This window comes from Anabrus simplex, chromosome 2 (assembly GCF_040414725.1).
Source record: "Anabrus simplex isolate iqAnaSimp1 chromosome 2, ASM4041472v1, whole genome shotgun sequence".
Lineage (NCBI taxonomy): Eukaryota > Metazoa > Arthropoda > Insecta > Orthoptera > Tettigoniidae > Anabrus > Anabrus simplex.
In genome coordinates, this window is record NC_090266.1 from 1,039,482,595 (window position 1) to 1,039,510,224 (window position 27,630).

At 37.7% G+C, this 27,630-nt stretch overlaps 1 protein-coding gene across 1 annotated transcript in view; it reads left to right on the plus strand.

Annotated features, from left to right (window-relative positions):
• The window catches only part of retm (real-time), a 615,997-nt gene that overhangs the window by 501,916 nt on the left and 86,451 nt on the right, over positions 1 to 27,630 (plus strand). Inside the window, exons 7-12 of the mRNA XM_067141962.2 lie at positions 1,703 to 1,821; positions 2,172 to 2,361; positions 7,485 to 7,573; positions 14,347 to 14,484; positions 14,679 to 14,799; positions 20,047 to 20,165. Coding sequence (XP_066998063.2) covers positions 1,703 to 1,821; positions 2,172 to 2,361; positions 7,485 to 7,573; positions 14,347 to 14,484; positions 14,679 to 14,799; positions 20,047 to 20,165 — 776 coding nt within the window. The remainder of the gene's footprint in view (positions 1 to 1,702; positions 1,822 to 2,171; positions 2,362 to 7,484; positions 7,574 to 14,346; positions 14,485 to 14,678; positions 14,800 to 20,046; positions 20,166 to 27,630) is intronic.

Below are 27,630 nucleotides of genomic sequence, written 5' to 3' on the forward strand. Positions count from 1 at the left end.
AAAGGTGGCAATTGGCAAAACTAAAGGAATTGTATCACAAGTAGATCTTCAATACGGACAAGGAAAATGAAGTTTATAACCTGCAACAGATAGGTCTTATGGCGACGATAGGATAGGAAAGGCCTAGGGAATGGGAAGGAAGCGGCCGTAGCCTTAATTAAGGTACAGCCCCAGCATTTGCCTAGTATGAAAATGGGAAACCACGGAAAACCATCTTCAGGGCTGCCGAGAGTGGGGCTCGAACCCACCATCTCCCGAATACTGGATACTGGCTGCACTTAAGCGACTGCAACTATCGAGCTTGGTTTCAAAATATTTCTCCCCTAAGGGGTTTAGATGGTGGTTGACCCCCACAAACACAATATCCATTCTTCCGAAACCCTTTCAGGCACTAACTTATTTTTTTAATGAAGGTTGGTCTTTTATACTCTACAGTAGATGTTAATAAATATTTCACGCCCTTAACCGCACGGCCGACTCGCCCGGCTTGCCTTAGAGCACTGCATGCCGTATTGAGATGCAGATGGTCGACTTTGTACCGGAATACAATTTCACCATGTAAGATTTTAGGATTGTAAGGAATAATAATTTTTATTATATACTGTAATGTTGTTAAGCATTCAAATCGGGAAATATTTATTCTTTTTATTTCATACAAGACCAAATTGGTAGAAGTTAGATATTGCATTTATATTTAATTTATATTTTACATTTCATTTATATTTCATTTATGTTATATTTGTATTTTATATTGTTACTGTTGACACAATATGCTCCATACATCCTTGTCAGGTAGTAGGTGGAAGACGTGTCAGTCAGCTGACAGCCGACATTGGCAATTCGTAGACACCTGAATGACAAGAAATATGTGCAACAGTGAAATTTTTATAGTGGTCGACTCCGGAAGGTTTGTAAGGTTTGATGGTACCATTTTTTTCTGTATTTTCTTCACTTCATGTAATGTTCCATCAAATAAGTCCACTCTTCAGTTGTATGAGTTACATGAATTCTTTATTGACTTAATGGTACCGGTATCTGATATGCTGATGGTGAAGCTGTTGAATATTCAGCTGTCCTTTGGGCTGAAGACTCAACATACCTGATACATTATACACAAGGTTTCATTACAAAATGAAGGCATTGTGTATGTTTGCCAAACATGTAGATCTACACAAACAAATGCTAACAAGTTGTTGTTGTTGATGATGATGATGATGATGATGATGATGATTAGGGGCTGATGACCTAAGATGTTAGGCCCCTTTAAACAATAAGCATGATGATGATGATGATGATGATTGTTCTACGGGGGTCAAACCTCAAGATCATTGGCCAAATACTAAGAAGCATGAAAGGAAAATTTGTCTCGACCAACCAGGCAGATCTGCAATTACAGAACACTCTTTATCATTTCAGTACAAACACAGCATATTAGATGAATGACAGTTATTTAGATAGTTAATGAAGCAATTTATAACTAGTTCTGCTTATTATAGTTTCTTCTTTTCTTCTTATTTTCTAAATTTGGCATTCATTATTGTGTACTTTCACAGCTTAGTTCACATGAAGGCTTTTTAAGTGTATTTACATTTCTTGATTCCCTGGATGAATGCATGGTACTTTCAGTCTGGCATTAATTCAAAACAATTTACATTTAGTATACTAGACTGTGAAAATATATACATATATTTTTTCCTTTCAGAATCTCAGTTCCAGTTGGAAACAGATTACATTCACCGCTACTTGGGAGATCTCACTCTTATTCAGGAGTCACGTCTTGTTCAGCTGAGGAAGTGGGTTGCAGATTTACAGAAAGGGAAAGTAAGTCGTTTTGCAGCCATGCCACCAATTTAAAAAAAAAACTGTAATGATTCAAATACAACTCCAACCATGAAACATAGTGAGTGGTAGTAATGAATGTAAAATCATTGACAAAATGTTCTCATGAGGGAAATAATCCAAGTGAATGCCATATGATTGCTTTATTTTGAAATAAGAAAAAAAAATGGTTGTTTTCTCTGTTTTATTACTTGTGACTGACTAAATAATTTCAATTGTTGAATGTAAACTTTAGAAATCTTCTTTTATAAAAATACCTTTGTGTAAGTATAATCTTGTATTTAGTTTAGGTTTATAGCATTTGAATCTAAGCTTGCAATTAATTTAACCAGGTTCCAAGTGATTCCACTTTACTCCGTTTCCTGCGTGCTCGAGACTTCAATGTTGAAAAGGCGCGAGAGTTACTTTCACAGTCATTGTTGTGGCGTAAGAAACATCAAGTGGATCGCATTCTGTCAGAATACCAGACTCCCCAGGTTGTGAAAGATTATTTCCCTGGAGGCTGGCATCACAGTGACAGAGGCAAGTATTGGTATATTTTACTTTAACTGTTTATAATCTAAATATTTACTTAATATGTGAATTTTGATGAATTAGATTTTAAACAGTATTAATTTTTATAGTTGAGAGTGCATAGTGGTACCTGTAGAAATCATAAAAACAATCAAAGTTGTACAGCCTCCGTTGCTTAGGCAGCACCGCTGGGTTCCGTGGTTCAAATCCCGGTCACTCCATGTGAGATTTGTGCTGGACAAAGCGGAGGCCAGACAGGGTTTTCTCTGGGTACTCCAGTTTTCCCTGTCATCTTTCATTCCAGTAACACACTCCAATATCATTTCATTTCATCTGTCAGTCAATAATCATTGCCCCAGAGGAGTGTGACAGGCTTCGGCAGTGGAAACAATTTCTATCCTCGCCGCTAGGTGGGGGCTTCATTCATCCCACTCCTGACCCGGTCGAATGACTGGATACAGGCTGTGGATTTTCAATTAAAGTTGTGGACTGCAGTATCAGATGGTAGGTATTAGAATTGAAGAGTTAATAATTTGACTCTGTTAAGGGTTTTCATTCTCCAGACTTTGAGATGAGCTGCAGAACACAGAAATAACCATTTCCTGTAGATTTCTATATTTAGTGATGCTTGTATTCCTTGTGTTCTTGACTGGCAAAGTAGTTATTTCAAGATTATAACTATGAATCTTTAAATTCTTATGAGATGATGGTGATGCATTTCTTCCTTTGTTAAACCCTGTTTATGAGTGAGAAAAGATGTGTTCCTCTACTCCCATGGTGTTTATGATACACTTTCTCACTCATAAACCAACCTGACTAGTATGGAAGAATCAAGATCAAAAATTTATTTGTATTTTTAATTTATATTTGTCCAGTACCCATTTTGCCAATAAACGTGATTAGTCCTATTATGTTTGAGAAGTGACAATCAGCATTCAGGGCAGTTTTTAGCAAATGTCATATTTTAAACTTGTTCTAATAGCATAGAAGTGTACCCTGTTTTTGGCCAAGTACAGACAAACCTCCATGTTTTAACTAGTCAAGAAATCTCCATGATAATGTGTCCTTCCATTTGGTCATGCTTTTACTGCAGGAATTAGATATTTTCAGCCTGTTATCTTTCATGTTGAGAAGTGTTCATAAAACTGTAACATAGTAGAAATGTTTCTACAGTTACTGAAGTAGTGTTTAATTGTGTGAGGCTTGTGTGCTATCTTAAGGGCTCCTATAGCATAATTTTGTTAAATTAGGGATGAATTAAACAATTGTTAACTTTACTAAAATATTAATCCTGTGTAGAGAGGTCTTTTTTATTATGAGCAAGGTGTTGTAATTATAAAGAAAGAATCTGCAAGATGGAAAGTCGATCAGGTTATCTCTGTGTGTTCAGCTGGTAACTTTGGATGTCTGGAATTGGGGAATGAGTCAGTTCAAGTTTTACTGTTGGCTCTCCTCTAAATTACTTTCAATGATTTCTCATTTCATCTCCCAGAAAGTTTGGATTTCCCAGAAAGTTTGGATTTATAATTGTTAATTTTTACAAAATTCATTTACTGAACGTTTGGTCTACTCCGTGATGTCGCCCCATCATGATGTCAGCTTGATGTCCAATGTCCACTTCATTTGGTCCATTCTTTCTAATTTCTTCGAATAAAGAATTACATTACCAAGTCATTTATCATTGCCATTCCTGCATATTTAAGCAGTGCTTCCCCACGCCACCAGGAATATATCATTTTCAGTTGATTAATGGTGATAAATTATGGCAGAGGTGATTTATTCAAAGAAAAATAAACCCATGCTTCATATCAGTCATTACTAGGGCCTGGATTTTTAAATTGTATAAACCTCCATTTTAGGTTTCTTGTACGCTTGAAATAGGTTTTTATATGTTTTGCTTCATGGATGCAGCTACTGATGTCTTCTAAGAATGTTTTCATGGTTGGGTTGATTAGTACATTCTATGGGACATATGCAGATACAAAAATAATCGTTAGGATTGCCATCTGTGGAAGAAGTAAGTGTTTGTTTACTGTTGCTGCTGGACGTATTTCCCCTAGCTATACTAATATTGTCCACAGCTGCAGATTTATGCTGCTCAAGATGGGATTTCTATTCACATTTAAGACTACAGTAAAGTAAGCTTGCTAGAGTATTGCAGTTAGTTGTTGCAGTCCTTCCTATTCCCTTCCCTTGCTTATCGATAGGCGCAATAACTATTTTTGTCCAATCAGTAGGTACCTTACCAGCATTCCATTGCTGCCTTCCACTATATTTCACAATTTCAGGTCTAATTTCATCTGTTCCTGCTGCTTTGTGACAATTAATTATATTTACCATCCTTTCCACTTCCTCAAGCGTAACGTCACTGTCATCATTGTCATCCTTCTGGCAAACTCGGTTGTTCGTGACGTCAGCATAAAGATTTCCTTTTGCGTTGAGAAGACTTTCAAAATATTCGTTCCACCTCTCCAGTGATACAGTGGGATCTGCTATAAGTTCACCTGATTTACCCAAAACGCTATTCTTCCTTTTGCCCCTCCCTTTCTAAGATTATTACTGTCCACAAAGGTCTCCCTGCCGCTTGACCTAGCCTTTCCAGGTTATTACCGAAATCTTCCCATTACTTCCTCTTGGATTCAATATTTGTTTGTTTCGCTTTGTTTCTTCCATCTGTGTACAATTCCTTGTCTGCATCAGTCCTTGTTTGGAGCCATTACTGAGAGGACTTCTTTTTTTTTTAAGTTTACAAACTGCCCTCACTTCATCACTTCAGCAAGATGTTTGCTTTTTCTCATTTTCACAATTGTTCCTAGACATTCCCTTGCTCTTTCTACTACAGCATCCCTCTAAGCCACCCATTCTCTTTCTATATACTGGAAACCTGCTTACTCTCTGTTGTTTGAAACTTTTTGCTACTCATATCCATGTGCTTCTGTCTAATTTCCTTGTCTTGGAGATTTTCTATCCTTATTCATCTGCAGACAGATTTCATTTTCTCTATGCTAGACTTAGAGTTACTTGGTTCACCACAGATCAGATAGTAGTCTGTATCATTGAAAAATCTCAGTATACCTGCACATTCCTAACAGATTTTCTTAACCCAATGAACTCAGAGGCATACCCGCTTGCGCGCACATAACCTACAACTCTGATGACGAGTTGGGCCCGCGCATTGCCAATGCTCAGATGTCTTTCTATAGTCCACTCAGTTTGTAAGAAATGGCTCTTGCGTTAAGATTTTCGTATACTAGAAGGTTGACACAAGGGTATGTAGAAGTTTCCTCTTGTTCGACCTTCACACCAGTGTATAGGGTGACTCGGAAATATTTCAAATTCCTTTCAAGCCAGTATTCAATATGGCAACTAGCAGCGCGCGCGTTTCTGAACACGAAGAATTAGTGAAGTTAATTAACAGTGTTTTAGATAGTGATTCCAACGGTAGTGTAAGTGAAGATCTTCAGAAATTAGAAGACGATAATTTGTGTGAGGAATTGTGAATTCAAATCCCACTGTCGGCAGCCCTGAAGACGGTTTTGTGTGCTTTTCCATTTTCACAACAGGCAAATGCTGAGGATTAATTAAGTCCACGGTCACTTCATATCATCATTTCCTGTCCCATTGTTGCTATAAGACCTGTCTATGTCGGTGCGACAAAAAAAAAAGTATATAAACCATACCTAATCAGGTAAACGCACGGATTTTTACACATATTATTAAGTACATGGAGCTGTTGATCAAGATGTTTCATGCCCCGTACATTGCAATAACCAACAAACAAACAAACAAACAAACAAACAAACAAACAAACAAACAAACAAACAAACAAACAAACAAACCCCATAGCACAACAGTCTTGATGGCCCTTGGCCTACCAAGCAAACACTGCTCAGCCTGTAGATTATGATGTGCTGCGTGGTTAGCGTGACAAATTCTCTCAGCCTTTTTCTTGGATTTCTAGACCGTGGCTGCCATCTCACCGTCAGATAGCTCCTCGGTTGTAATCATGTAGGCTGTGTGGACGTTGAACCAGCCCGCAGATCAAGGTAAAAATCCTTGACCCGTTCAGGAATCGAACCTGGGACCTCTGAGCAAGGGATAGGCACATTATCCATAGACAGTGGGACTGGTTCAAATAACAAGATCTGTAATGAAAATAGCAATATCAACTTTCTTCTTTTAAAAAACTTCTGCCTTTTACAATTTCTTGATGAATGTTGCATAAGGCAGAGCAAAATGTAGTTACTAGCAAAGTCTCAGTCCCATTTACAGCTGTGATGGTATGGAATCTGCTGAGGAATGGGTGATGCTGAGTAGCAACATTCAGAGCGTGACTGTTGCCTCTGGATGATGTCATTAATGGTCCTCTCATAGCTCATAGCTCATAGGGCCATTCTTGCTATAATAGTGCACTTTCTGGCTCGGTGAGGAAAATAGTGATGAACCACCTCAATCCTTATCATGCCTTGTGCTCATAACTTCAGAAGGAACACATAATAGGATAAACACAATGATAGATAAATGTGGGAAGAGGGAGCAATAAGAACAGGAGACAAGGTCAAACAAGAAAACACAAAAGGATGAGGACAATCTCCCAATCTTCACACACTGCCATCCCTATCAAACCTGATTCTTCTACATTCATTTCTTCTCAGCCCCTGATGAGTTCGTTTTTGCTTCATAGCTTCATCAGGAGGGCAGGCTTCAGCGTTAATTGAGGGGACCTTTTTGCCAGATCTTCAGTCTAGATGCAGGCAGTTAGATACCAAGAAAGCTGGATAAACATAAGAAAAGGCTAGAGATATAACATAAGATCATACTTGTCCTTGAGAGGGTCTGTGCCTGACAAACATTTCCTCATGTCAGTTGGATCTTTGGTTTACGTGCTAATACTTGGGAGGCTAATTGCAGTGGTTGCTCACTGAAAGACAGGGTCACTGCATCCCTTCGACAAAAGAATTTCAACTTATAGTTGCTGAATTATCATTAAAAAATAAGGTTTGGTGGAAAGGCAATTATTGTGAAAAAACACACCATTTATGTGAACTTCCAAGCACAATGAATGAGCTTAAGGAATTGTTTTGTAGTGCCAGGCAATCTCTTATTGTTATTTTATGTTTTTCATTTTTCAGATGGACGACCTTTATATCTGCTTCGCTTAGGTCAAATGGATGTCAAGGGCCTTATGAAAGCTATTGGAGAGGAAGGATTACTTCAGTTGGTAAGGAACAAGCTCTTGATGGCATCTATTGATTGTAAATCAGGATGAATTAGAGAAGTCTTAAAAGGCACTGTTTTGTGCCAGTGAGAGGATATAGCTGCAAAAATATCTGCTAATGCAATTTCACTTTTGAGATGAAGAATAGAACAGAAAGGTATGGAAAGTTAACACTTCATGTGTTGTATTTTTACATGTCAGGTGGTAATTACTTACACAGAAATTGAGGTAGTTCAAACTCTTGTAAAATACACTTACATTTACATTATTACTTCAAAAAAAAAAAATCCAAATGCACACATAAACACAAATGTTTATGCATTACATTTTACCTTGTAAAATCTGTTGCAAGGTTTTGTAATGATCGTTCCCCATGATGTGGCCAAGGTAGAGATTTAGCAGCATTTTATGCATTGGATGAGTTTCCAGGCAACATTCATTGCTCTTCTAAGTACTTCTTGATTTATTAGTCGAGAAACCCAGGAATGCGGTGAGTCCACATTTCATAAGCTCCTAAATGTTTTAATAAGGCACATTTGAAAGTTCATGTTTCTGCACCGTATAATAGAACTGACCAGTTAAACTTTAATCTCTAGCCATGCTTTGTCTATTTTTAAATGTAGTAGGTCATTGCGAAAGGACGATTTCTTTTTCACAAATGTGTTTTTTGTCATTGCCATCCTTCCTTTCACTTCTCTTTCAGGATCAAATTGTTCATCGATGATAGCACCCACGTATCTAAAGCTCTTGACTTTTTCAGTCTGTTGGTTATTTTAAGGTTAGTGCTATCATCAGGATGTATTTGTTTACTGAAGATCATAAACTTTGCACCAGACACTGTCCCCGTTTCTACCATCAAGGTAATTTGCCTCAGACTAGGCAGCCGCTCCCAGGCGTGCTCAGTTCGAACTATGAAAAAAGAATGCCTTAAAAATATATACACCCTAGATTTTGATGGGAAACATATAACTAAATATGGACACAGTGAGGTCAACTAAAAGCTATAAATAAAGCAAGGCAAAGCATGATGTCAGTTTAGAGGAAAAAAATATGTTTATTAAAATAATAAACAAAAAAAAGAAAAATAGCAAAAAAATAAATCACACTGATCGAAATTTACCAGAGACTCAGAATTATTCTCTCAACTTGATAAAGTCCATCTTGAGATTTTTTTTTTTTTGCTAATTGTTTTACGTCGCACCGACACAGATAGGTCTTATGACGATGAAGGGATAGGAAAGGCCTAGGAGTGCGAAGGAAGCGGCCGTGGCCTTAATTAAGGTACAGCCCCCAGCATTTGCCTGGTGTGAAAATGGGAAACCATGGAAAACCATCTTCAGGGCTGCCGACAGTGGGGTTCGAACCCACTATCTCCCGGATGCAAGCTCACAGCCGTGCACCCCTAACCGCACGACCAACTAGCCCGGTATCTTGAGAATCAAATAAAAGCATACAAATTTAAAAGTGTATGCTGACACACATAGTTAAGATTACAAAGCAAAATTCTTGAATTGTATTTATTTTACACTTTGGCAAGCGTGCTCGCACCATGCACCTGGCTGTGTTTTTGTTAACTCTTTCGACTGTAGATGAGTATGTTTCCTTTTCCTGCACACTTGACATTGCTAGTTGCTTTACGTCGCACCGACACAGATAGGTCTTATGGCGACGATGGGACAGGAAAGGGCTAGGAGTGGGAAGGAAGCGGCCGTGGCCTTAATTAAGGTACAGCCCCAGCATTTGCCTGGTGTGAAAATGGGAAACCACGGAAAACCATTTTCAGGGCTGCCGACAGTGGGGTTCGAACCTACTATCTCCCGAATACTGGATACTGGCTGCACTGAAGCGACTGCAGCTATCGAGGTCGGTCACCTGACATTGAAGTGGGCGTCCCTAACCTTAAGAAAAGATGTGATTTAATGCGCAAAGGGGAGACAAAAACTAATCTAACTGTACAAAATATAACGCGCTGAACAGTAAAATATCCTGCAAATATATACACCCTGAATCATGAGCACAACAAAGCACTGTGGATCGGAACCACACATAAATAAAATCACATAAATGGCAAATATATGCAATCAGAGAAACAAAAACATGTCATATTTTCCAGGGCTCACCAAGAAAAGCATCCGGCATTTACGCAACTCTCATTCGCTCAAAATCTCGATGGAAAATATAAGGAAATAAATGTACACTTTAAGCAACATTTCCTATTCAACGTGGATTCCTGAAATAAATTACATGTCACAGATTCATAAAAATAACAGAGTAGGCTTTAACTTTCAATACATAAATTCAACGTTGGCCCCTGAAAAAGATTACATGACACAAAATATTCCTCAGCACGGTTATATCATATAAGAAAATCCAAACAAACGTCACGATATAAAAATCTCGTCTACTGCAACAACCGTAGTGTCATGGACAAAAACCAATAAACTCATCATGAATTATAGGCTGCGAAAATAAAACTCTCCTCGGTAGACACACATATCACCCTTGCCAACAACACGGCGGAATGGCTCAAAAGCGGAGATTCAGTCTTCCAAAATAAAGCAGCAAATAGCAAAACACACAGGGTCCAACCCTTAACACTTGCTGCTCACCAGTCTACCCGAGGCAAGTCACACAATCATGGAAAATACAGGCCTTTCAAATGAGGAACACGTTCTCTTGCTCATAATCACACAAAATATCACATGTCCTAAAGTTGCCAAAACTGATACAGATATAAATGATGTCGACTAACATTCACTCGCATGAAAAGAAACGAGACCGCACTGGTCACAAATCAAAGCACTCGCGCTCGTAAAGTTAAACTTGAATAATAAAGTGGCCAACTCTGTAATGATACCATAGCTTGAAACTAAGAAATTGCCACATAGACAATCGATCATGTCTGAACATCTGAGAGTTACTGAAATATCCCAGTCTTCAACGCAAGAAACTTGCGTCAATAATAATAATAATTAATTTACAGAAAATTGAGTCAAAATATTCGGAACTTGGAATACGAAACTGTATTCAAGGAACTCGTGCATCAATTGCTAATTTACACTCAGCTTGACATTCAAATAATCATGAAGATGATGCTACCAACATTTGTGGATCCAAACTCCACTATCTCACACATTCTCATTCACACCTCATGCAATAAATCCCAGAAAACGTGACGGCATGTTTCCGTACACTTCGAACTCCCATTAATAATACTTTAGTCTAGTCCTTCCTGACTTCAGTTCAAATCCTTATTTATATTTACGCCCCGAGACGTACACTGCATCTCAACCATCAAAGAAAACAAATCAGATCAAAAATAGATGAGGCTAAAACAAGTAACAGGCTCGTAAAAAGAAATGACGCTAACCATTCAGCTAAAAATCTGAATAAAATGGAAAGAAAGCAAGCTGTTACTGTATGCAGTCGGTCCACATCGGTAACACTTAAATTACAATTATGTTTACATTTACAAGCTTCTTAACATTTACTTTAATAGGACATAGTCCTTCTAAACAAAAGCCAAATCTAACTGAAATTAAATATCAAAACTAACCTATCCCCTTTTGCTATATTAAAACACGTGCACACATACATAATTACATCGAAAATTTAGTACTCATCTATTTCGTCGACTTTTCATGGCCTGCCTTCAGGACAGCCAGCTCCCCATCATGTTAACCAGTCATATCAAATATGATGCCTTCAGAATAGAACTGGGTCAGTCCTTGGGTCTCCATCCTGGCGTCAAAATGTGGTCTCGTAGTCTCCGTCACTGCTTCTGCTTCTGGATGTTGTCTAAAACATCTCTTCATTCACGGTGTAGAAAAACTGGGTCAAGATTAACGTGCCAATTACTAGAACACTACAGCCAGGGTAATATTCACTGACCGTGAAAAACCAGTTCCCATTCAGCTGCGGACCAACTCTTCTTATCTAACCTCGTAACTAGGTCAAATATTTCCCATTTAAATGCTGGACTGGAAATAGTGAAGTTCACGTCCTCGAAAACAATCTACTTAAACAAGCAGGCTGCTATGCATTGAAATGATTATCTGAAACTGTTCTTTCCCTCTGGAAATTGAAAAATAAGTGCCATTCTCCCAAAGTTAATCTTGAATTGAATTAAAAGCTGTCTGAGCATCTACAACAATAGTTACAAGTCCCCACACGATCAAGGTACATAAGTCCTGACCCGCACTCACGTAAATAATACTTCTTCTCACACCTGCATGGAATCTTGCCGAATAAAGGGCAGCTAGCCCACGCGCTAGTCGCTTTTATTAATTTGCCCTCTCAGACGCTGATGTATGCTTGTTTGGGGCCATCACTTACATAGACCAACGCCCAGCCAAAATTACTGCGACGCTATCATATCATTGGTTCAACACATCGCGTGCCTGACGCTTACTTCAAACGTATCTTGCAAGGTTCTCTAGCCTCTCGCCGGGCTTCCGAAATGTTTTCCATTGGTCCTGACCGGTGGATTTCCATTGTTTCCTTGTTCCAAGTTGTGTACGTCATGTCGAAATCCCTCCTTCTAAACATAGCTGGCAAGCATACAGACCTGGGCTTCAAGCTTCAGAAATTGCGACATGCACTGATAAATGTAGATGTTCCCTGCAAGTTACCAAGACTTAATAAAAATGAAATATACTCTGTACATTCACATAAATGACTGATTAATTAAATGAGCACCGGGCGAGTTGGCCATATGGTTAGGTGCGCACGGCTGTGAGCTTGCATCCAGGAGATAGTGAGTTTGAATCCCACTATCGGCAGCCCCAGTTTCCCATTTTCACACCAGGCAAATGCTGGGGCTGTACCTTAATTAAGGCCACGGCCGCTTCCTTCCAACTCCTAGGCCTTTCCTATCCCATCGTCGCCATAAGACCTATCTGTGTCAGTGCGACGTAAAGCCACTAGCAAAAAAAATAATTAAATGAGCACTTCAGTATTGGCTCAACACTGAATTTATTATATCATTGCTCACTTTCAATACTGGAATCTATGAAAATATGCAATTATTCATGATATTTTCAGTAACCATTTTTTATTTGTAGTGAGCGTAATCTTTATAGGCTTAAAATGAGGAATGTAAGACCAGGTTTTAGGAAGACTTGAGTGGGTCTGTAGTAAGACAAGAAAATTAGGCACAAATACTGTATTCCATACTATGGAGTAGTGATGGCTTTATGCTGTTGCAGTGGCACACAAGCATCCTCCTAAAGAATGACAGTCAGTTAACATATATACTGCATATTACTGATTTAGTTTGTTGTAAACGTACCGTTCTGTTCTGTGCTCTGCTTAGATGTGTAATATTATATTCTACAAATTAATTGTTCAGTGTTGTAAAGAATTTTAAGAATGTTTTTCTGGAGTTGTTCCACCTAATAGATGCATAGCTTGTCGAATGCTCATTAAGTTCAAAGCTATAGGATCAATATTGGGCAAAGAAGAGAAATTAAAAGCATCATATTTCGATGCATGAAATATTTTGGTGATAGGCCTACCATGATCAGTTAAAAGCTTTGCAAAAAAATAAGCCCTTTTGACCAGTAAGCTATTTGTTAGCATAACACACTCCAAAAATACTGAAATTTCATTCGCACAGGACTACGAAAAGTTACTGAGACATCCCAGGGACTCGTAGAAGAGAATAACAATTTGCAGCTGCCATTTGCAGCCCATATTAAATGAAGTGACGAGTGACGAGGCATGGCTTTACTTGCATAGATGAGATGAACATCCAAAATATTCAGTACTATCTAACTGAAAATCCAAAATTTATGAACGAAAGCCTGTTATGTGTTTGTGAGGCTGGTGTATGGTGTTTTGCAGTTTAAAGTAAATGATGAAACTTCTTTTTTTTTTTTTTTTTTTTTACTATGAAACTATCAATGCTGAACTACACATAGCTATAATTTGGAGTTCTTGTCGTTAATTTGTGTCCATGTGCTCAATTCTTGATTCAAGAGGAAGAGTTTTGTTTTCCTGGTTTACCTATCATCTACAGGTCATGTGTGGGCTGTTACATTGTATAAATCCATCTCGTTTCTGTGGCTGAGAATGCGATGAAACTTAAGACAGTGTAGAGAGGTTCCAAGGATATTTTATAAGAGATTAGGGATCATGAAGTTAAATTGTCTTGAGCAGCTTAATGAATAAAATAACTTATCCCTTACCCTGTGCACTGTTGAATACAAAATTACAAATAAACTATTGTCCCTATCCTTGTAAGAAAATAATGCAATTTTATGCACTGTTCAACAGATGTTATGAAATATGAATAGTAAAACCTAAAACATACAAATAGGTTTTTACACTTTTTTTTTTTTTTACTAAACTGTGATTAGCATAAGATTTACATGGTACAGTAGCTGTAATGTTACGTGATTTTAATCCACATTTATATTATCAAGTTCATTATCCAAATTATCACTTGTTTAATCTTTGAGAAATTATGTCAATGTGTCTTCTGAAACACACTACTGTAATTAGGTGGTCCATACACAGCACCACTCTAGATCTAACAAATCAGTTGTTTCAGTTTGATGATATGTTACATATTCTTTAAGATATATGGTGAATGAACTGTATTTTTCAGTTAGCATGAATTATGGATGGGAATGGTTGGGTACGTAGGAAGAAAGAGAGGATATTTTCTAATGTTGTATTTTTTTGTTTGTCATTAGAATACTATTGGAACTGTTTGTGTGTATTGATTGTGCAATGAATGGTCAAGTAATTGTAAACTCGTGTGTGTATTTCAGACGCTTCATGTATGTGAAGAGGGCTTGCAATTGATGGAGGAAGCAACACGTTTACAGGGCCAGCCTGTTTCAACATGGTCTCTGCTAGTTGACCTTGAGGGCTTAAATATGCGGCATTTATGGCGACCAGGTATTAGGGTATGTAACTTCTTCTTCAGTTTTAGACAATAATTTGTAGGTCTATGTTGGACTGAGTTTGTATTTAGTATTCAGTTAAAATTGTGGTATTTCCCATGAAATTGGTGAACATTTTTAAAAACCTCTTTTTCTTCTTATTCTTTTTTTTCCCATATCATAAAGTATAATGATCATTCATATTTCTTGTTTTCCAGGCTCTGCTAAGAATAATTGAAATTGTGGAGGCGAATTACCCAGAAACAATGGGGCGAGTTCTCGTCATTCGTGCTCCTCGGGTATTTCCTATTCTTTGGACTCTTGTCAGCACATTTATTGGTAAGAATGAGTCACTTTATCCTTTTTTTTTTTTCTTTTTGCTATTTGTTTTACATCGCACCGATACAGATAGGTTTTATGGCGACAATTGGATAGGAAAGGCCTAGGAGTGGGAAGGAAGTGGCCATGGCCTTAATTAAGGTATAGCCCCAGCATTTGCCTGGTGTTAAAATGGGAAACCACGGAAAACCATCTTCAGGGCTGCCAACAGTGGGGTTCGAACCCACTATCTCCCAGATGCAAACTCACAGCTGCGCGGCCCTCACCGCACGGCTAACTCGCCCGGTACTTTATCCTTTACTTGGAGAAGTGGTCCTCAGACTGTCTGGGGAGTTATTTCCAGTATATCATATGATATCTCTCTCTCTCTCTCTCTCTCTCTCTCTCATACAAATACACGTGCTACAAGAGAATGCAGTTAGTGATATTGATCTCTTTACATTTCTTCTTGTCGTGTTCACTAGCCATCACAAGATGTACAGATTATTTCATTGTGTTCCAGATACAAATACTTTCAACATTTTACGTATGTGTACTTTGTCAGTCTTGTCCGTTTCAACTCATTCTGGCTCGGAGAGCATCGCTTCCATCTTTCCCCTCCTGCTTTCTTCTTTCCCTCCCATCGAATTTTCTTCTGCTGGTTTACACGACCCCTGCATAGTTCCTCCCATCCTCAGAAGATGTTCGCTTACCACTTCAGTAGATAATCTGCTCAGGAAGAGTCTGTGAGTTTTTATTTTATTCTTGTTGCCCATGTAGATTACCTGAGCACTTATTCTACAGATATTGACCATTGGATAGAAAGCTACCAATGCCCATCGCTATGAAGCATGCACTACATAGTAAGTGGCAGACATTTTATCCACAATATCGACTCCTGATTTTATTCTGTTGTAAAAATGTCACTATTTCTATTTTCTTCCTGTGGGCTTGTCATCAAATTTAAGGCATAATGCAAAGGCCTTACCAGAACCACATTGTTGTACTTCTTGGGTATGTAAGAAATAATAGTCACCTCTTCCCTGAAGCCAAACAAGCTTGATTCTTCTGGCCAGTATTTAGTTGTTTCAAATATAGCAGAAAATTGCTTCTTATGTTTTTTTTTGTTTTTTTTTTTCCAAGGTGCCTACGTATGACCCTTTTCTTCTGGAGCTCAAAAACCAGGATGATGTCTGAAAATCAGATGTCTGCTGTAATATCATACCCTGTTCCACAAATAAGTTCTACCAGCCTTCTGACTACATCTGTTGGCTTATTGCTGATATTACAATAACCTTCAGGTTGTTTTCTGTCATAGATCTCTAGATTATAAGACTAGAGGACTTTTGCATCCAAACGAGCATATAATTTTATGTCGTATTTCTTTAGTTTAGAAATAATGTACCGAGCTCAATAGCTGCAGTCGCTTAAGTGCGGCCAGTATCCAGTAATCGGGAGATAGTGGGTTCGAACCCCACTGTCGGCAGCCCTGAAGATGTTTTTCTGTGGTTTCCCATTTTTACTCCAGGCTGTACCTTAATTAAGGCCACGGCTGATTCCTTCTCATTCCTAGGCCTTTCCTATCCAATCGTCGCCATAAGACATATCTGTGTCGGTGCGACATGAAGCAAAGAGCAAAAAAATTTTTAAAAATAATGTACTGCATAAACCCGCTTCTTCTTCTTCTGAAGGCTTCTAAGTTTCTCATGGGTTGTGACATTCTGACCAAGAGAGTAACACTTATTGCAATTATATGCAACTTTTATGAGCAAGTCCTGAACTTCTCTGTTCCCTGCTCAGCCGGTCATCAAACCTAATGCACCTGATAATGAATTTGAAACATCATAATGGCACACAAGTCTAAATTTCTCAACACAATCACCATTTACACCCCCCACAATTCCTCTAGTCTCCATTTGTTGCCACATAGTGAGGGGAGGAATTTTCTCGCTTCCGTGTGCATTGCAACATGGTACAATGGCCCACCTCCCCCACCCTTGAATGATTTCCTGGCACTTTTCTCCTTTAAAACCATAAGTCCATTTGGGCTCAGCATAAAAAAACAAAGCAGTTTCATCAACATTGACAATATTGTTCGGTGCGTACGAATTGATTATATCAGTCACGCTTTTTCGCCAACTGCCGGCATCGCCAGTGTTCGCGGATTCTGCTTATCCACACACTGCTTACTACGTAATATTGTGGCATTCCTTAAAACACTGAATACAAAAGAATTATGATTTTACTTGAACTTAGCAAATGCGAAGCACACTATAGACACACCGAAGTGAGTGAAAGTATGGAAAACTACCCCAGCACGTTCTGGAGACGCGTTCTATCATGACGCGGATACATTTTGAATTTTAAAAACTCTGTAAAATATTATTTTTTAAAAATGTAAAGGCAGTTTTGAATAAAAATATTAATAATAATAATAATAATGATAATAATAATAATAATAATAATAATAATAATAATAATAATAATAATAATAATAATGTTTTTTGTTTTTTGCATTTTATTTGGCTGATGATGACCCAGATTAGGGTCGAAACCGGTACCGCTTCCACTTTTAATTAAATAGGAATAAAATACTACATTTCATATTTATTTGTATAGAATAGGTTGAACTACCTTATTTATTATTTCAATTTCATTGACGCCATGTAGGCGACCTGCACGTCTATGAGGATGGGGCCCTACCTAGGATGATTTCTAATGCTTAAGACAACATATACACCCAGCCCCTGAGCCATTGGAATTAACCAATTAAGGTTGAAATCCCCGACCCTGCCGGGAATCAAACCCGGAACCCCGTGGACCAAAGCCCAGCATGCTAACCATGGAGCCAGACAGTTTTGAATTAAAAGTCTGAATTTCAGTAGTGGGACCGACATTGTTCTTCGAATTACGAATTATCCATATTTCGAATTAGACAATTTAAATAACATGCAAAACTGTACTTCATTTCCGGGAACAAGAGCTGCTTCGAATTTGGTGGGATTTTGAATTATCAAGGTTCTGCTGTATATCTGTGTGGTATGGAGGCAATCTCAATATCGTTTGCCCACTAGCAGCCATGATTTCATCGACTATGTATGTACCAAGTGAGTGTCTGCGCGGTTTGGGTCAAGAAGCAGTCAGCAGCCCTGAAGATGGTTGTTCATGGTTTTACCAGGGTTTCCCATTTTCACACCAGGCAAATGCTGAGGCTGTACCCTAGTCAAGGCCATGGTTGATTCCTCCCCACTCCTAGAAATTTCCTATCCCATCATTGCCATAAGACCTATCTGTGTCAGTGCGACATGAAGCAAATTGTAATTTTTAAAAATGTATTAAAAAAAGCACATGAGTTTTGCCTTGGCTTATGCAGTTTAATAAGTTCATATAGTTGAACTTTCAGCATGGAGTCACAGAATGAAACATTTTTAACCTGCAGCCAGTTTTTCATAGTATCCTTATTAGAATCTGATGTCAGGGCTATGTCTTTCTTCATGTTGTGGTATGAGGTGTTGGCGATAACATGCACTGAATTGGGTTCCAAATTAGGGATCAACTTGTCTTTCAACCAAAGGATATACGGTAATATTAACTATTCATATCTTTATGGTAGTCTTCACTTTTCTTGTGGAACTGGTAAATAAGCAGTATATTAGGAACAAAATCTCTCCTACCACCAGCATGGAGAATACAGTCGATCTTCTCTCGAGATGGGATGTAACACTCCTGAAGTATTACCGTAAGTGCTGGCTTTAGGTGTACAATGGCTACTATGTATATAGGTTTTGTCTTTGTTATATGATGTGATGGCCTTCTTCCTTGTACTTCTTTATGGTTGTAAGGTAAGATACTTTCATGCGTCTTACGTAATTTTTCTTGATTAAAACTCTTCTGTTATATCTATTCATCTTCCATTTGAAGTCTAACTCTTCTACATTACTTCTTGAACTGGTACAGCCTCCTTGGAAACTAATCTTTTCTCCTAACTCAGGTCATAATTTAGATATTAATGGAGTTGTTTTCTGGTTTTCTGATGAATATAAAATTAATGGATTGTGCATTAAATAAGACACTTATCAATATCAGCACTGTCCGTTACATTCTTTTCCCATTTCCATATTTTTCCTGGTGTACCAAATGAAGTTCCTTCAGTCTCGTGCTGCTTCTGTCCTACTAAAATTCTCTAGACCATCCTCTACAACAGTTTTGTTGCATCTGCTGTTCTTCGTTGTACTTTCAACTACTCTCTTCTGTTCTGTTCTTGCATTTTATTCTTAATTTCCTCAGCTTCTTTATTCATAAAACTATGAACATTGAGAACAATCTCCCGCATTTGTCCTCTTGTTGTCGTAAACTTCAGTTTAGATTTTTCAGTGGCATAATTCACTTGATGCATGGATGTAGGAATGTGTACTGATAATGAACCAATTGGTTTTAAGTTACTGACCATGCTTCCCAGTCAAGTCTATCACGAAAAGCAGCACCTTCCCTTCCCTTCCTGCCCCTCTTCTGCATTCTACTGGTATACTAGCTGTCAATCAACATGAAATTGGTCCACTAGCAGGCTTTGCTTTCTCTTTCAAGTGCCAAATTGATTTGAGGCAGTTATAGTTTGTACTGCATGTACATACTCATCACACCACTATTTCAGAAGAGACTGTATTTGTGGTACAGCTTACATGTATCACAGAGTTTGAAAGCGAGCTGTCCCATACACTGGGGAGCGATCGACTGGGTGATGCCGAATGAGTGAAGGCCACATCCAAATCCAAGCAATTTCACATGAAGATAGTTTGGTAAAACTGATCTCCAATATCTTTGTGCATCACTCTCTCGCAGCTCTCTAATTAGAATATTCCTTTTGTATGGCCAAGTTGTGTCAAGTGACATAGACTAATTCTTCATTAAAAATTATTTTGTTGAATAGGGAAAGGGCTGGACATATTTCAACCAAACTTTAAATATTAAATATTTAAATAAATGGTATGAGCAAATTGATTATGGGTCATCACCTTCAAGAATCCTTTCTGAGCAAAATGGCACTTTTCAAGACCAATGGTAGTTGGAGGGATGTTAAATATATATAAGTATAGACTCCTTTGCAACATTACTGCAGTAACCCTAGAGGAAGGGCCCATTGTTCCTGGGAACTGTGATGCTTATTTTGAAAATCATTGTCCTTGCCCTTAAAATGAATTAGTAACATACTGTAGATAGTCCTAAGTGGTGTAAGGGCTTTATTCATTTTGTGGGTAATTATACTTTCAGATGAAAATACACGCAGCAAATTTCTCTTCTACGGAGGCAATGATTATCAAGAACCTGGTGGGCTGATTGATTATATTCCAGAAGAATTTGTTCCAGACTTCCTTGGTGGTCCTTGCAGGGTAAGTTCTTTGTTAGGAAAAAAAATGATGATAAAGAGTTCATTAAACTGTCATTTATATTAATGTAACTGTTTATTCTGATTGTTGACAGTACTTTCATGATAATTTTGTGAGGAATGGATTTGTAATCTAATTGGAGAGATTATTGGTGCTTTATCGAGCTCTTGTAATTTTAAAAATTCTGTATGTATGTAGAGAAATATAGAAATGAAGAGTGACCACCTATGCATAGGTGTGAACGGTGCCCATATGGTAAGTTAAAATAATACAGGAAGGAAGTACTCTGGTGTAACCTCTTGATCCATCGATGATGGAGGGAAAGTCCATTGTAAGTTGACATTAGAGGCTAACTAGTGCTCTTGAAGGGATGGCTGAAACACCAAAATCTTGCGAGAAAGGAGGAAAGGCAGAAAAGGATGACCAATTTTAAACTCACTAATTAAGGCCACGGTCACTTCCTTCCCACTCCTAGTCCTTTCCTATCCCATTGTTGCCATAAGACCTATCTGTGTTGATGCGATGTAAAGCAAATTTAAAAAAGAAAGAAAAACCTCAAACGATCCACTTGTTCTGATATTTCTGGTCTTTCCAGACTTCAGTCTTTACACAAACAGCATCATTTCAAATTTTCTGCACCAGTCATATAGAGTAAATTGACTGTCTATTAGGGGGTGATTTTCCAAAATATGTTCTAATATGTTGTTGTACAACATTTACAGAATTTGTTATGGCTAGTTCAAGCTCTCAATTCGATTGCTCTGCATCATTTACAGCCATCTTAGCCGTTTTGTTTGCACACCTAACAGCAGCAGTAGTACCAACTAACTTCTCAGTTAAGTATGTCAGAAGTTTACAGTACTGTGTATGCCCTCTTTGTAAAAGGGATTTCTTTTATTACTAGAAGTATTTTTCTTAAAAGTTCTTACAGTAGATGTGGAAGTACCACTAAATCTGATAGCTGTGTCTCACACACACATTTCATTTGCTGTTAGACGCTTCTGTGGGGCTGCCTTATGAGGCAGAAATGGTTTACCCACTCAATAAAAGCTGATTAACTTATTCATGAGCTTCTTAGCAGGATTTATGGTTTTAAATATTTTCATAAATCAAGGGTTTTGATACCTTTAGAGCCTTAGCTTGGCTTTCTTGTGACATAGTAACAGTCCAGATTTGCATGTCATCCTTTTTTTTCTCTCTTGAGTTATTGGTCTAGAAAAACTGAGCTTGAAAAATGGAATTTACCACTTTGCCTAAATGGTATGTATTCTTTCTCATTCCTAAGAGAACATGTGACATTAAAACTGACTCTAGGAAGAAAGAACATTAGCATTTTTCTGGTAGACAATGTGATGTTAGGTTGATTATGAAAAATAGTTAATTTTATGTCATGGAGATTGTGGAAAATCTTAAACACAATTTATGCAGTAGTGAAGAAGGAACCTAATTACTTAGCATCTAATTTGAACAGCTTTAACACTTCCTTACGTGCTCAAAAATTATAACGCAGTTAAACGCATAATTATAATGCAGTTAAACACATGGCGGGGATTCTCTCATCTTGTTTAAATTGTTTATTTTGTGTGCTCTTAGAAGCTTTACTTCTGTTATCTTCTCTTGATAAGCATCACATTGTTATTGTTTTGAATTAGTCCTACTCCATTTATGCAGTTAATTACACTATAATAGAGAAAATCTATATATTTAAAACACTAGGCCCTAGGCTGATTTTTGTTGCCGTGAGTTTGAGAGAATGGCTGGACCGATTAACATTGTACTTGCAAGTACTTCAAGGCTGTCTGAACTGTCAGAGTGCTGAGGCATGTGGCACAAGAGAAGAGGTAAAAGGGGGTAAGCACGTATGCGCAGTCAGACGTCTTCTTCGGCTTCTTCAGCCTGTGTTGTAGCGAGTTGCTTGGCCAAGAGAAAGCTATTCATTGCAATTTTACTGTCTCTTCTGTAGTTCTCGCTATATTTGTTAACTTGAGTGATTTCAGAGAAATTTTAACTTTTCTCATGCTGTAATTTTAACACTGAAGCTGTTAACTTCTTCCATTCCGGTAGTTAGCAAAGCAAGTCGATTCTCCATGTCGTACTAATGTGCTGATTTTCAATTTTGATTTGGCAGACATGGTAACCATAACAAACCAGGAACAACTTTCAATTATTAATGAAATCATTGACGTGCTCCAACAAAATAACACAAATGTCAAGAATGCAATTTTGCCAAACAATTATTTATTTATAATTGTATTAAATACTCTCCTCTTTGACCCTTTTTTAAAATATGCTGCTTACATAAAAATATAAGGCAAAACCACAAAAAAACAGAAAAAAAGGAATTTGCAGATTTTTTTCACGAAATAGATAAGGGCAACTACCCCTCTGTAGATGGTGACTGATCAAATGTTATTGAACTACCAGCCAGAATTTTAACTCACGATGATATTGTGATTGAAATTTATAGCAAAACGTTCTCTGCTGCAGAAGATGTCATCATTTTTTTGAAAGTTGCTATTCTTGATTAATTTGAAAGTCATTGGGCTTATGCCCAGTAGTTCAAAACTGTAAACTACCATCCATAGATTAATACTGAAGATGAAAGCTAGCTATTTCAATTTCCTACATCATTTTTGAATTCCTTTAAATTAATGGTTTGCCTCCCCATATTCTTATTCTAAAAATTGGAGCTATAGTTTTGCTTCTTATAAATCTGAACATTTCCAAAAGGCTCCTAAATGGAACCAAAGTAGGGCATAATTGTAAGAAATGAGTATGAAAATTGTTCAGATATGGAAATCATAAGTGGAAATAAAGCTGGACAGAGAGCTCTAATCCCTTCAACTGACTTAACTACGTCCAATAAAACAGTACCATTTTTTTTCAAGAGGAACCAATTTACAATTTGCTTGGCATTTTGTATCATGATCATTAAACCTCAAGGGAGGGGAAGGTCTCTATTTACCGCAGCCAGTTTTCAGCTAGGGCCAGTTAAATGTTGCAATGTCAAGAGAGCGATATTTTAAATTTGCAATAGTGCCAAAAGGTAATTGTACAAGGCATGCACCGAGCAAGTAGCTGCGCTTTGGGTCAAGTAGCTGTCAGCTTGCATTCGGGAGATAGTGGGTTCGAACCCCATTGTTGGCAGCCCTGAAGATGGTTTTCCATGGTTTCCTATTCTCACACCAGGCAAATGCTGAGGATGTACCTTAGTTAAGGCCACAGTCACTACTTCCTACTTCTAGCCATTTCCTTTCCCATCATCACCATAAGATCTGTGTCGGTCCGACATAAAGAAAATTGTAAAAATATAAAGTACAAGGAATGTCATATATAATGAAATCCTTCCCTTAGTATTTACTAAGGAGTGGAGTTTATCCTGTTCCCAGAAGATGGAATAAGGTTTTGAAAGTCAAAAGCTTACCGGAAGATGGATTGAAAAGATGGTAGGTAAAGGAATTGAGCAGGGAAGAAACCCAATACAAAGTTGTTTATGTTTAAAAATTGTATTAAACAACTTACTGCAAATATTCTTTAACTTGACCATGAAAACTTGTTAACAATTGACTTGAAATGTTAACTTCATAGCTAGGATAATTATTAAACGTTTTGAAAAATAACAGGAGAAAGTTCACAGAACCTTACATTCTTAAAGTGAAAAAATGAATGTTACAAACAATTATGGACTAAGTTGGTCAAATAACTTTGAAATTCAAATGTTTACACATTGACGCAAAAAAAAAAAAAGATTCAAAGACTCATTGTTCATAATTTAACTTGAAGTGCTTGAAGAAAGATCTTACAAGGCACAGATTAATTTGAATGAAACACAAATATAAATACTGACACTGAGAAAAAGTGTGAAAGACTCACTGTCCTTGATTTAACTTGAGTATACTGACACCTTGTTTATTACAAGAAATGAATTCTTCAACTTTGAATACTGCATATTGATTGAAAGTGGTAACAGTTGTAAAGTGGAAATATATCTTCAATTTAAGCCACTCCTGGCAGTAGTAAAAAAAAATTCAGCCATGAAAAAAAGTAGTAATACATTAAAAAACAGCTTGTGATGCAAAGTTGAGGTTGATTACAGCCCGGTTGTATAAAACTTTTGATCTGAGTTTAAAGAGGAAAAATGGCTGCCAGTCAAGTTGAACTTCGATTTTCTGTTGTATAAACGCTAATCTAAGATCATCTCGTCTTGATCTAAGTTCAGATTTGACTGCCGAATATTCGTCGGTTAATCTCCTTGAACTTAGATCATTATCATTCATATTAAACATTGAACTAGACCTGAAGACTTGAGAAGTGTTTCCTTGTATCGTATCTGCGTAAGAATGCCGTACCTTAATAATATCGAGGTGCGTTATAAATATATTGAATGCTAGTAGTTAAATAATATTGCTAAATATCGCTCGATTTTTTCAGAAGTGAGGTTATGTGAATATCATATAAACAATAGCCTACTGCTATACCAACATGTCGTTACTTAGTTTTCTATTATGTTTCAAGTTTACAAAACAAAGCATATATATTTTCTTTAGCAGGGATGTCAGATTATTCCGACTTTTCGTCTGATGAAGAAGAGTTGATTTTACAACAAGCTCCTCGCGTCTTTCGGCACAGACTGAATCCGATTATTGAATTGTGTGAAATGTTCAAAATAAGATTTTGTTTATCGAAAGATGTTGTGGAACGACTGGAACTAAAGTTAAGGGACACACTACAAAAACCTAGTCAAATAAATTATCCCCTATCACCCATGTGTATGTTCCTAACAACTCTTCGGTTTTATGCTACAGTAAGTTTTCAAATGGTTGTTGGAGAGCTCTTTAACATTGACAAGTCAACGGCTTTCTCTTTCAACTTTGATGTCACCATATAGGTTCTTTTATTTTCTATTATATGTTTGTACCTTGATAGTACAATATCCACCAGATCACCCTTTTCTTTCTGTGTGAAGTTCCTTCCATGTTTACTTCGCAAGATTACAATATTATCTTCTTCTCCTTCTTCGACAGTCACGGCAATTTCGTATTTCATTTGTTGACAGTCACGGCCAGGTCAATCCCACTATTTAAGTATTATCCAACAGGCCGAGCTATTTCGTATTTCATTTGTTTTGCGGTGTTTTTTGAACTCCGATTACATTTGAACTACACATGTGTAAACCGAGTTCAGTTTTATACAACACGATGAAGTCGTAATCTCAATTCATTTTCAGAACTAAGTTCTTAATTGATCTCCAGTCAGATGTCTTTATACAACCGGGCCTAAATGTATTAAAATGCCGTAAGTCACCAGTTAGCTGCAGATTTAAGTCCATAGACTTGAAGAAGAGAAAGTGTTGATCACACACTGCTGTCTAGGGATCACCATGTTGTGGCGTACTGAAGTCTTAGTCGAGAAGCGATCACATGCTACGGTGTGTTACGGTGCTCTGAAGTCCCAAGACGAGAAGGTTGAGATCTTGTAGTTCCTTGTAAAGTTTGAGGCCAAACCACAAGTAGTGTTATAGTTTTAAAGCGTTTCAGGCTTGTTAAAAGTGAAGAGGGCTGGCATGCATTGCACCCAGCACGAAATGGTGTGCCCACTTTATAGCAGGGAAAGTGGGCAGTGCTAAGAGCTTAACTGAGAACATACAAAGTTAGAGAAAGAGTCACGCATTGTAAACAGCAAAAGAAGTACATTAAATGTAGGAAACATAATATGGTTACAGTAGTTACCAAAATTTAATACGGATCAAACAAGTAAAGGAAAAGGAAAGAAAATGACGTCAAGTGACGTGACGTAATAAAGAAACGCCACAGTACACAGGAGGTTTGACCAATCAAATTCAAAACATAGAAAGGTCGAGAACAACAAATTTTAAGCAAGAAGGCTATTTAGTACATTAAATGCTATGCTAAAGTGCTGATGCATGAATATATATAAGAAAAATAGGGGAAAATTGGAAGAATAAAGTCCTTGGCTTGGCTGGGAATCAAACCCGGAGCCCTCCAAACAAAAGACCAGTATGCTGACCATTCATCATCATCATCATCATCATCTTCATCATTATTATTATTATTATTATTATTATTATTATTATTATTATTATTATTATTATTATTATTATTATTATTCGCTGGGGCCATCAAGGACCACGTTAAGTCTTGTTGCATTTGACACTGAACTTGGCCTTCTTTAGAGCCCAAATTTCCCTCATTCTTTGTGAGTGGGCCTGCTTACGCTCCTCTGTCCAAGGGGCACCGTGTCTTCTCTTCGGTTGCTCGTCTCGGTTTAGCCCGTTCGTCAATATTTTCTTGCGGAAGAGATCTCTGTTAAGGGCGTCTTCAGCTGAGATATGTAGCATTTGCAGGTCTTCTTTGGTATTTCTAAACCAGGGAATTGTGGTTTTGGGGTTTGAATCAAAAGGTGAAAGATTTCTTTAGTTAACTTTCTTCCGTCCATTCTTTTCAGATGACCGTAAAATCGTGCCCGTCTTTTTCTGATTGTGTTGGTAATTTTCTCTATTTTTCTGTAGACTTCCTTGTTGGATCTCTTTTGGTGGATTCCATTTCTGTACTTTGATCCCAAGATTCCTCTCACAATTTTGCGTTCTCTTTTCTCCAGTTCTTCAAGGAGTCCTTTGTTGGCATTTAGAGACAGGGTTTTGGCTGCATATAGAACTACTGGCTTCAGAACTGTTTCATAGTGACGTATCTTGGTGTTTTGGGAAAGGCATTTTTTGTTGTAGATTGTGCGGGATGTTTGCTAGGCTATTTCCAGTTTGCGTACTCGCTCCTGAAGTGCTTCTTTGTCCAGTCCATTGTTCCTGATAATCTCACCCAGGTATTTGAATTTGTCTACTCGGGTGATGTCCCCGTATTTTGTATGGAGTTTTGGTGGAGCCTCTTTGATGTTAGTCATTACTTCTGTTTTCTCAAACGATATCTGCAAACCAGTTTGTTTGGCAATTTCCTTTAAAATTTAAAATTGAGCTCTAGCGGTTTCTATGTCGTTTGAGAGAACAGCAATATCATCGGCAAATGCTAAGCAGTCTGTTGCGATCCCCTTGGATTTGGTTCCTATTCTCAATGGACTGTAGTTGGTTTCCTGTAATCTCACCCGCCAGGTTCTGATGATCTTTTCAAGAACACAGTTGAAGAGTATCGGGGATAGCCCATCACCTTGTCAGACTCCTGTTTTGATGTCAAAGGAATGCGAGAGACATCCATGGAACTTCACCTTGGATTTTGTATCGGTCAGGGTGGCTCTAATTAATGCCAGCAGTTTCAAATCAACTCCAAATTCATTTAAGATGTTTAGCAGGACTTCCCGGTCAATGGAGTCGTACGCTTTCTTAAAGTCCACAAAGACAGACACATACTGCTTGGACCTTAGTGTACAATATCTGATGATCGTTTTGAGATTTTGGATCTGTTCAGCTGTTGAGCGACCTTTTCTGAACCCTCCTTGGTAT